Raw genomic sequence first — 11,474 nt, 5'->3', positions numbered from 1 at the left:
TACTTTGATTTAGCAATGTAAAATTTGTTCCAAACATTGATCTAGAAGTGGGTTTGACAAGATCTGTGGATATATAATAGGGCAACCAGCTATTATCTGAACTGGGGCTATGTTGTTTAATTGAATAATTAGAATGATTAATTAGATGACAGACTTTTATATTTGTTTTTAATGCAAATACTTCTAAAAACTGCAGATGATCAGGCCAATCTTTGGAAAGGCATTTTTATATTTTTATAGGAGGGACTGCCTTTTAAGATAACAATGTGTTAAAACAGGCCTAAACTAAAAGCATAAATTGTATCCAGACAAAATTAGTCATGGTTTAGTCCCATTAGACTCATTGGGATACGTTAGCCATGCCCAAGAAGTCCCATCAAGACTCATGACTACCTTAAGTCTGAAACTCTGAAACCAACCCTTTGCATGATCAAAACATGTTTTCCCCATCAACAATTTTAAATTCATAGCTTAATGGGCGAACTCATGATTAAATGACTGAAATACCTTAGTCAGGTTGCATCCCTCATTTAACCGGCTTCCCCCTTCACAGCTTTTGAGATACTAAAGAAATATTGTTGTATGTAATGGGATTGAACTAGATCAGGCATCCCCAAACTTCGGCCCTCCAGTTTTCCAGGTGGGAATAGATTATATTGAAATAGTTCCATACTCCTCTTATGGCTTTAAAGGTGGTGACCAGCACTTGGAATTCAGCCTGGATGTTCTCAAGGCCCAGCCCTGCTCGGCACTCTCCCTGCAACATTTTGCACAAGCTGAATTTCCAGATGCTTTCAAAGGCATGCCCAGGTGGAGCACATTACAGTACTTCAGTCTTGTGCTAAGTGAAGTATGTGTCACCACGGCAGGACCTGGAGAGCACCACGTTGGTTACTGCTGATCTATGTGTTAGCTGCATGAGGAAAGGTCTTGGAGCACTTCTGAATGAGTTGCAGTAATTGCTTTCAAGAATAAGAAGCTATGAATAACAGCTAGGTATGAAGAGGAAGGCAAATTCCTAATGAACTTTCCACCAAATACAGACTGGCACAGATCAAGTTTGAAAAAAGAAAATACAAGTAGAATATATCTAAGCTAAATCTCTGCATAGAATGTTATTTTTATTTTACTATTCCTAGTATAGAAGGGGGATTCTGCTTGTGGGAAGCAGTGTGTGTTGGAGAGGCTTTCAGTATGTGTTTGAGAATGATCAATGCCAGCTAACTTACTAGCATCTACTAAAGCGGCTACGTCCATTTTATGAACTAAATTTGGCTATTTTAAGATGGCCTGAAGCATTGCAAAGGGCCAATACCAATACACTCACAAATTAAAACTCTTTTGAATAACTTTATTTATAAAAACATAGTATTATAAAAAATTTACACTACACTAGCCAGATTCAGTCCTGCAGGGTTTTCAATGACAGAATCAGTCTTGCTCCGTGGTGTAGCTTGAATAAGGAGGAGTTTGGCAAGCAAATGGGTCCTTCAGAAAGTGTTTAGGCACTGTGTTGGGTGACCTTTTCCATGCTGAGTTTTCCAGCCACACTTGCTAAAAAGACATTCCAACTATTCATTTTCTACAGAATCCCCCCCCCCCCATTCAGGGAGATCACACTGGAAGATGGGATATCTCTGCTGTTCTTCACTAGCTGATAACATTGGCTTGCATAGTGCCTTAGAAACAATGACATCCAATGCGTTTATGCTTTCAAGACATGTCAGGATGCTTCATCAGCCAGATCATGCTGGTCAAAATACCTATTGGGGAAAAGAATCCATAAAGGTTATACAAGTCGCTAAGGAAAGTCTACACAAAAACTTAAAATGTCAAAGAAAAGCAATACTTGGGTATCTCAAACTCCTTCAACTGAACACTGATGTACTAAATGAATGCAAAAACTATACCAATTTCAGTTGCTTCAAGAACAGAGGCCAGGGTGGTATGTGGCTCAGCTTCTCTTAAGGTTAATAATCCTGTGCATTTGTAGCCCCTGCTGGCATGCAGCCCCCCAAAAGATTACCTCCAAGGGAATGTGAGTCTCAACAAGGTTCCTTAGCCCTGACTTACCGGTATAACAAAAAGGTCCCAAACAGGTTTTGCCCTGGTAGTGAATAAACTGCTTCAAGCTAAAACAACTTGAAGGAATCCTATTTAATTATGTTGTGATATTCATTCCCTCTGCCCCTACTTTGCAATACACTTTTGATAAGGAATCGGAACCTATTGATCCCTGATGAATAAGGAGGCATCCTCAAGCAATTCTGAGAAGTGACAGGAGAGGGAGGGGGAAACCAGGAGCAGACAAATTATAGCCTTTATGAAAAATAGTGTATGGTTCTTGTGGTCAGGGCATATTATAGCCTTCCAGAAGCCTCATCACTGGATTATAGGAATAGTGATGGCTGAACTTTGCCCCCTAAATCTTCATAAAGAATCTGAAACAGCCTAGAAGGCCACAAAACTACAGGACTTAAAAATCCAAAGCTTCTGTCAGACCATTGAGGATAACAGCTTTGAGTGACTCAAGCTTACAATCCTTAAATAGCCTTCTACAGAATTACAATTTCTCCTTTAGTGGCTTGCAGCTGTGACTATGCCATCATACCTGCCAACTAAACAAATTAACAAGTTCAGCGCAGACACTTTTTCATCATTCTTGTTTTCCTGCAACAGAAGAAAAATGAAGTTAATGTAGTATGTTACAGCAAATGTCAACAACCCCGAACAGATTTGTGACTCAAAACACACTCCACTGAATGTGACAGTAATTTCTTATGTTATCAGCATTTGCTGTTATGCTTCTGAAAACAGGTGATTCACTAAATTCAGGCATTCACTAAATTAATTAAGAACTGTCAGCATTTTGGACAATCACTGTACCACCTAATACCCCAAATTCTCTTTTCTGCCACACTTTGAATTGTCATTTTTAGAATATATAAAGAAACAAAATGAAAAAAAAATCCTACAACCCAGATGGTTACAGGAAAAGGAAACTATGAACAATTAGCATAGATTATATATTCCACTATTACTTTTCTGCCACAATAATTTGTTGATTCAGCTTACTTCTAAGACTCTCACTTCAGAGCATCGTCTGGCCAACTGCCGAATGAGGGAGTGAGCCTCTGGCAACAATGGTTTTTCAAGACAGGCCAATAGTGCATAAAGCCATCTGCCCTAGAGAAATTCAACAAAAGTTGCAACCAGAATTTAACACTTAAGTAAAATAGTTATTGCTCATTTTATCAAAATACACCTTGATCTAAGGATTACCACTGTGAAAGATCCATAGCAACTCAGTCACCATAAAATAGATACATCTGGTTCTCTCAAGCCAAATTTAGCTTTCAGGCATCTCTTATCCAACCAAACTTGACACTGCCTTATTTACAAGGTTCTGAATTGTAAGAATAAATGTTTTTTCCTAATCAGTGCTATAATTGATTTCTGGTCAATTTTTAGAGACTACAATACCTATTTAGATTTTGGAGGAGGGCAGTTAGAGTATCGTTGTAAAAGGAGTATATACCTTCTTAAAAGATATGACACCTTGGAACGCTGAAAAGAGAGATACCAAAATATATACCTCTTTAGGAATGACATGTCTTTATGGCCATAATAGAGACTAAGGGAGGAATACACTGAATGTGTTCTGTCAGTTGAAGGCCTGTGCAAGGACTTCTGCTTGCATAACAGGGTTTCTGCCCTATCTCCTTCCTCTGTGCCCCCTGAAATTGGGTAGGATAGTGGTGGTGAGAACCCCTGAAAAGCACACAGGAAGAAGAGAGGATTGTCTCACCTGGCAAATCGAAATGTTTTCCCTGATTGAAAGATTACCTTAGCCGTGTGATGCTGAATTCCTCCCATGGTTCTCCCAAATGTCAATAAAGTATTAAAAAGTTTAAGTTAAAAGAGATCCACAAAGTGACTAAGAAAGAGATACATCTACAGTCATACCTTGGTTTTCAAACAGCTAAGTTCTGAAACGTTTTGGCTCCGGAACGCTGCAAACCCGGAAGTGACTGTTCCGGTTTGCGAACTATTTTTGGAAGCTGAATGTCCAATGGGGCTTCCGATTAGCTGCAGGAGCTTCCTGCAGCCAATCAGAAGCTGCATTTTGGAAGTCGAACAGACTTCCGGAACGGATTCTGTTCGACTTCCAAGGTATGACTGTACTATGTTTCTTTAGTCTAACTTCTAAGATTGCCTTACCTGACTTCCAAAACTAAAAAAAAAAAAACAAAGAGTGCAAGTTACCAGTTCTGGAGTAAATTTCTTCTCTGCAAGCCAGTTTGTCAGGTACTCCAAGACGCTGGTTACCGTTGCCTTTTAAGAACAAGAGAAGCAGTTATGAAGAAGGGTTTTCTGCCACTAATGTTTCTATATAGCCCTTGCATTATTAGAAAACATGTAACAAGTATATTAGATATTTTATACCACATGCAGGGAATCTGTGGCCCTCCAAGTTGTGCGTGGATTCCAGCTCCCATACACCCCAGCTAGCATGGAAGGATGCAGGTTCTTAACTGACATGCACAAATGCTAAGGATAATCAAGGAAGCAAATGGCTAAATGGATCACAATTAACCTGTTTTGAATACACATGCAAAGCCACCCTGTAGTGACAACACATGTTCGTAACTTCTGCTGCTATGAAATAGTTGCTGTACAGCAGTGGTGGGGAACCTCTAGCCCAGGGTTTCCCAAACTTGGGTCTCCAGCTGTTTTTGGACTACAACTCCCATCATCCCTAGCTAGCAGGACCAGTGGTCGAGGATGATGGAAACAGTAGTCCAAAAAAAACAAAAAAAACAACAACAACAGCTGGAAACCAAAGTTTGGAAAACCCTGTGTCTAACCCACAGGGCTCATTAGGTCCACCAGGCGTCGGAGGTTGGCATTCTTCTGCAGCCAAAGTAAGTCCTTTTTGAATTTGAAATAGGGTGCTTTCTCCCACCACCCTGCAGAGGGAGTGAGGAAGAGGAGTTTGGATTTGATATCTCGCTTTATCACTACCCTAAGGAGTCTCAAAGCAGCTAACAATCTCCTTTCCCTTCCTCCCCCACAACAAACACTCTGTGAAGTGAGTGAGGCTGAGAGACTTCAGAGAAGTATGACTAGCCCAAGGTCACCCAGCAGCTGCATGTGGGGGAGCGGGGGAGCGAACCCGATTCACCAGATTATGAGTCCACTGCTCTTAACTACTACACCACACCGGCTCTGAAAAAGGTGCCAAATTAAAAAAGGGTAGAACTCAAGTTTGGTCTGCAAAGAAAGTGTCTTCATTTGCAGCCACGGCTTAAACTTTTGACCACCTGATATCATATGACATCAAGTGACTTGACAGGTGAGTGAGTGGCCCCATCACCTATCAAAGTGTCCTGCAGAAGGCTAGCCACTTCTGGATCTAGCCCTTTGGTGTGGATCCAATTCCCCATCCCTGCTGAACAGTCTTATCATAAGCATTTATTTTTCACTGGCATATCCAATATGAAAATCAGGTTGCTGTCTGTGACAAATATTCCTACAATCTTTCATACAAATCTTTGTTAGATCATAACTAGCTGTCAGAGGTGTTGTAGGCTACTCCAGAGTAAAGATGCTCAAAGCCTCCATGTCTTTATAAGGCTTTTATTGTGCATTCTATGTACAGTGCAAAGAGAGCTTCAAGAACACATGTCTAGCTGCTTCCTTCAGATTCTCCCAATGCCCCTCGCCGGAAATGTTGCCAACATAACAGCTTCGGGACGTGAAATCTCCTCCCCTTACGTCTGCGTGAGGAGGACTTCCTCAGTTCCGGCAAGAACTTAAAAGGGCGCCCCTCCCTTCCTGACAACAAGGGCTGGAGGGATGGCTCCTGGACGTTGTCAGAGCCCTGTTCCTCCATGCCTATGAGCTCTTCCCTTTCTCCTCCCCCTTTGCTGCTGTCTGCCTCATTACTGGAGCTGGAATGTAAGGGGTGTGGTCGATCCCTGCACGACCATTCCCATACACTAGCAAACTGTAGTTCAGAGCTGGATACAACTTTCCACAAGTAATATGTATGATGGTAGGATGTCTATGAGCAAGTGGACAGTACAAATCTAAAGAATTCACTATCAGCCATATTTGTAGAGTGAAAGAAATAGAATTACCTGATTCATTCTGCTAACAATACTCAGCAATGGAGGAAAGCCAATCTAGAAGAGAAAAAAGCTCCATCAGAATATGTAGGATTTTTGTGGGATACAGATGTATTTGATGGAAAACAGAATTAGTTTAGCACATTGGCACTTTGCTGCCAATGGGTGATAACAAACAGGACAGTCCCTTCATTTGTGCCTCTTCTCCAAATCTGTTCCAGAGGGTTCCCAAAACCCCAGAGCAGATTTTGTAGGTGCAGGGCAAGGCTGTACAAAGGAGGAGAGGAAGGAGAAGTCACATTGTATCAGTGGAAGGTTGTGGTGGACAGTCAAAGTGGGTTATCACCCAATGTTTTTTTTTTAAAAAAGCATCTTTATTAAATGGGAGTGTCATATGCACATAAAAACATGCCTAGGAACTCTGAAAAAGGATGTACAGTAGATATTCAACACTTTTGTCCAAAGTTAATACGCACTTGTACATAATCAATTCCTTGATCTTCATCTCTGGATACTTCAACAGCTGTGTCTAAATAGGACTTTTCACCTAGACAAAACCTTTTCCAGCCTTCTTCGTCCTCGACTCCGGGCTGAAGAATGCAAAAAGGCAAATTACTTTTCTTATTTAATGAAACAAAAATGTTAGAATCATAGAGTTGGAAGAGACCACAAGGGCCATCCAGTCCAACCCCCTGCCAAGCAGGAAACACCATCAAAGCATTCTTGACACATGCCTTGACATATGTTGTGAGGTGTTTTTTCCCCATTAGGTTAGATAAAATTCTGCCCTCAGAAAAGTCCATCCTGTATTTTTAGTTTGTAACACAGTTACCACAACAACAACACTTGGAATCATAATGTGACCCAATAACAAAATAAAGAGAAAGGCATTCATAAGGGGCTGAATTGGAGTATTAAGGAACAAACAGTTTGACAACATAGTTAATATGTTATATTCAACTTACGATTGCTACATTACTGTCCAAATGTTGCGACTTCCAATGATTCCTGTGCTTGTTCACACTCTGGAAGATTTATAATTAAAATCTAATGACTTCAGCATTCATCAGCTAAAAAGACCTCAACAGAATTAAATCTTATTTCAAAAGGAAAAAGAGTGAGATGAGTGGCAGGCTGAATTTTGTTGTTGTTTTTGATAGGGAATATATCATTATACACAGGGCCGGCTCTAAGGCAAGCCCATGGGACGTTGCGCGGCTGCGCCTGCTACAACAGCGCTGTGCCCACCCGCTGCAGTGAGAAACGGGGGGGGGGGCCGCCGGAGCGATCATCGCACCACGGCGCCAGTCATGCTTAAGACGGCCCTGATTATACAAATAAACACAATGTGATCCTTTCTATTTTAAAAAAACTCTTGACAGTTAGTTGATCTGAGAGTATGTTTAATATTTGGAGGCCAAATCTTCAGAATGCAAATGTTTGGGAGTTCTCTCAGGCTGACAAGAAGATTCAGGAATATAACAGGAAAAACACCATATTGGCTCATTAGCTTGGTGTATATAATCACTACTAACCTGGCGAATGGCTGAAAAGTGTGCCACTTGTTGCTGTTGCCATTTCAGAGTTGGAGAATACCCTTCAGGGGCAGGTTGACATCCTGAAAGCTAACGAAGGAAAGAGTGAATATGGCTTTGTTAAGAATTTAGCATAGTTACATTTTAAGGCAGGACCATGTTGTTGCAATTTCAAGTCCTGTTCTGCAAGAACACCAGCCACATGGCTGGTGCAAGGTGTTCAATTTTGTGACTGGAAAACCCTCAAAAGCCTTGGCAGTTTACGTGGATGGTGTTTACTTATGCAAAACAAACCCTGAAATTGCAATGGAGTGGCACATTCTTAAAACAAGAGAACAATCAAACTCAAGTGCTTCCAACTTTATTATTTTATCTCAAAAAGTTTATGGATACAACTCTTCAAAACTTACTGAAATATTCGCAGTCTGCTTCTTTTTCAATTTCTTGGGGTCTATCTGGGCCACAACAACATCAGGGCATTTTGCAGCTTCAATCCTACAAAACAAAAATGGGGTCTAAAATTTGGAGTGCCTTCTGCTCCTCTTTTATATAATTTTGCCTCTTTGAGCTGTTTTATTTATTTTCAATGAGAATGTTCTATTTTTAGGCTTTTTTTGAACAGGCTGCAATACAAAACTATTAATCCAGAACATAACATAGAAGGCCAGCAGAAACATTATCCGTATGTGCTTCACAAACTACAGCTGAAAACAGCATTCCTATTTAAAATATAAGTGTTGTGTTTTAGTTGGCTGAACATTTTTTTGTTAACACTCAATGTCTTTTACAAGTTAAATCTATGCAGTCAGAAGTAAAGCATTCCACAGAGCTTACTCCCAGGTAACAACACTGCAGTCACGTCACGCAGCTGATCAGAAAAGTGAGCACAGATCTCCCCAAATTCCAACATGTGAACATCGCCCGTTGTCACCTCCATAGTCTGCCCCTGTCAGCTGATCCTAACCAACTGGGTATAGCAGTATGTACTGATACTCTTTGGTGTGTGCGTGTATCAAAACAAAGAATCTGCCTGAATTTTTGGACTCTGTTTGTGCACGTGGCTATGGCGGCTGTCGCGATGTGTTCCCGTACTTCAAAATTTAAGACGACAAAATTGTTTTGTTTCATAAGGTAGGATGGGGGGGGGGAGGAAAAAGACATGTGCTAAAAATAAATAAATAGTGGCCTACAGCCTACAGCTTCTGGGAAGTAAATGACCCGATCCCGATAGAACTGCACACACATCTGGCCATCAAAAGAAGCGCTTGCCCTGAGGAGCTCTATGCAAACTCCAAGCACGCTGCAAGCAGCAGCCGCCATGCCCAGGTGTGCATGAGGGTCCACTTGGCAGTGAAAAACATTATGGGAATCTCTGGTCCCCCGAAGGGGCTGGCAGGCAGGCGATCCCAGCCCGCTCCCTCTGCTCCCCGGAACAGCCCCGCTCCCCACCCCGACCTACCAAGGAGGCGCCCACTTACTGGACCCGCTTTAAATATTCCTGGGGTGTTCTGGGGGGCACAGTGGGGTCGAAGTCCTCCGAGAGGTCGCAGTCCTGCACAGGTAGGAGCCGCGGCATCAACTCCTCCGCCGCCGACTCCATCTCTCAGCCGGGAGACTTCTTTCACCAGAGCCCGCAAAGCGCATGCGCGGCAAACAGCGACGCTCGCGACGACCGAGAAGCAGATCTAGGCCGCGCGCGCGCAAACCGCCGTTTCGAGAGTTCAGCCAGCAAAGGCGCCTGCGCAGGGATTGGGTGACCGCGTTTACTTATATGCCGCTTTCCACAATGAGCTGGGCCGTGCAGCAAACATTCGAAAACACCATCAGTGAATTTTAAAAAGCAAATTGGCGAACACAGAATAAATTCAACTTTTTTAAAAAATAAATCCCTAGGTTTAAGTACTTAAATATAAAGCAAGAGTTAACCGACAATAAAGTTTCTGGTCTCCCAGCACGCCAAGGAGCCTGGCTTAAATACAGTTCAGAGGGAAGCCAGGTTAGGTGACATCTACAACCTGGCTCCCCTATCCTTTACTCCAGAGGAGGCTGACAGCAAGAGAAGAGAAATGTTGGGGAGGGCAATGATGGTCACTCTTCCCCAGCCTCCTATGAATACTAACTTGCTGATGCAGGTCTTATGGTCTGCCCTGAGCCCCCAAAAAATAAATAATTTTTTTTAAAAGAGCTTTTCCTTTATTCAAACAAAGGACGCACTTGATAGAACCAAGTGTATACAATTTATGCTTAAAATTCTCTACAGAAATCTTGTATTCAAGGCAACAGATGTCAAGCAGAAGGCAGCAGTGATAGCTTGCAGTCACTATTTTTCATGTCCAAGTGTGGAATTTAAATACTATGGGACATTGACCATGGATCTGAGATTTTATTCGTTTATTTGGGAGATACTGCTAATAAAACCTGCAAAATAAGCCCACGATTAATACAAGCTTATTATTATTACAGTGGTACCTTGGTTTAAGAACAGCTTAGTTTATGAACAACTTGGATTAAGAACGCTGCAAACCCGGAAGTAGGTGTTTTGGTTTGTGAACTTTGCCTTGGAATAAGAACATGTTTTGCTTCCTGTTGAGTGTGTTCCATTTGTAAATTGAGTCCCCTGCTGCTATGGAAAGCACACCTTGGTTAAAGAACGCTTTGGTTTAAGAACGGACTTCTGGAACGGATTAAGTTCGTAAACCAAGGTACCACTGTACAATGTATTACCCGCCCTTCCCTCTAAGGTCCCAGTGATTCCACAAATAGACTTTGAATTAGACTTTGAATTAATGGAAGAAACCCTCAATTCTTTGGAGAGGCAAAGAGAGGAACTGGGGGTAGAGTTACAGAGGATGGCTATATGGCTTATAATCTGTTCATTTGTCCATATGGGCAACAAAATGTTGCCCATATGTTGTATTGGGAAGGCTAAGTAACCAGGGAAATTGTGCATTCTAAATTCAAGATTCCTGGGTATTCTAGAAATGCATTACTCACCTAGAGTTGTTTTGTAGTCCTCAATTCTAATTTTCTCTGCTGTTTAAAAGCAGCATTATTTCTCTCTACAATGTAGTCCAATGTACTCTTCTAGTAACCATGATCTAAAGAACGAACCTTCTTACATCTCTTAAAATGGAGATCATGAGTGTAAGGGTAGTTCCACATCACCCAGAAAATGGCTTGTTACATGTTGTTGTTTAGTCTGACCCCCATGGACCAGAGCACGTCAGGCACTCCTGTCTTGCACTGCCTCCCACAGTTTGGTCACTCATGTTGGTAGCTTTGAGAACACTGTCCAACCAACTTGTCCTCTGTTGTCCCCTTCTCCTTGTGCCCTCCATCTTTCCCAACATCAGGGTCTTTTCCAGGGAGTCTTCTCTTCTCATGAGGTGGCCAAAGTATTGGAGCCTCAGCTTCAGGATCTGATCATTTTAGGCAACAGATCCTGAAGCTGAGGCTTGTTACATATGCTACAATTAAAAGAAAAGCTTGGGATATTTCTATCTCTCTCCTTCAAAATGTGGAATATTTTGTACCCTGAAATATTTCAGCTGTTGGAGATTGTTAAAATCTCAGCAGTGGCTGCTCCACACAGCCCATAAAATTTCACTCCATTCAATCCAGTCCAGTCCAGGCACTTACCTCCACAAAGTATTCAGAAGCTCACCTCTTCAAGCTCCTCTCTTTTCAATACTCTACAATGAATTTCTGTGTTTTACAGGGGCCCTGCTGTCTCAAAAGCTATATACAGTACACACCATTTGTGTTAAATTAAATCACCTCACATGGATTTGTTTATGTAAGACATAAG

The 11,474-nt window shown here is 41.8% G+C and overlaps 1 protein-coding gene across 1 annotated transcript; it reads right to left on the bottom strand.

The window, feature by feature from the left end:
- Positions 1 to 1,336: 1,336 nt before the first annotated feature.
- Positions 1,337 to 9,301, bottom strand: GEMIN2 (gem nuclear organelle associated protein 2). The gene is made up of 10 exons (XM_035108862.3): positions 9,145 to 9,301; positions 8,077 to 8,161; positions 7,667 to 7,756; positions 7,097 to 7,156; positions 6,608 to 6,721; positions 6,144 to 6,188; positions 4,267 to 4,335; positions 3,076 to 3,186; positions 2,612 to 2,670; positions 1,337 to 1,763 (listed from the first exon to the last, which is right to left on the bottom strand). Exons 1-10 carry the CDS (start codon positions 9,264 to 9,266, stop codon positions 1,724 to 1,726), a joined length of 795 nt encoding a protein of 264 aa, XP_034964753.2. The 5' UTR covers positions 9,267 to 9,301; the 3' UTR covers positions 1,337 to 1,723.
- Positions 9,302 to 11,474: the final 2,173 nt, after the last annotated feature.

The sequence above is a fragment of the Zootoca vivipara genome, chromosome 1 (assembly GCF_965207765.1).
Source record: "Zootoca vivipara chromosome 1, rZooViv2.hap1.1, whole genome shotgun sequence".
Classification (NCBI taxonomy): Eukaryota; Metazoa; Chordata; class Lepidosauria; order Squamata; family Lacertidae; genus Zootoca; species Zootoca vivipara.
The sequence above is the reverse complement of the archived record's forward strand: the minus strand, read 5'-3'. Positions and strand labels throughout refer to the sequence as shown.

Excerpts from the sequence above, each read along its gene's own strand:
- GEMIN2 (XM_035108862.3), bottom strand. The coding sequence starts at position 9,266 with ATGGAGTCGGCGGCGGAGGAGTTGATGCCGCGGCTCCTACCTGTGCAG. Across the intron at positions 2,671-3,075 it reads CTGAAGTGAGAGTCTTAGAA|GAAAACAAGAATGATGAAAA; the intron begins GTAAGCTGAATC and ends CTTCTGTTGCAG. Across the intron at positions 1,764-2,611 it reads TTAATTTGTTTAGTTGGCAG|GTATTTTGACCAGCATGATC; the intron begins GTATGATGGCAT and ends TTTCCCCAATAG.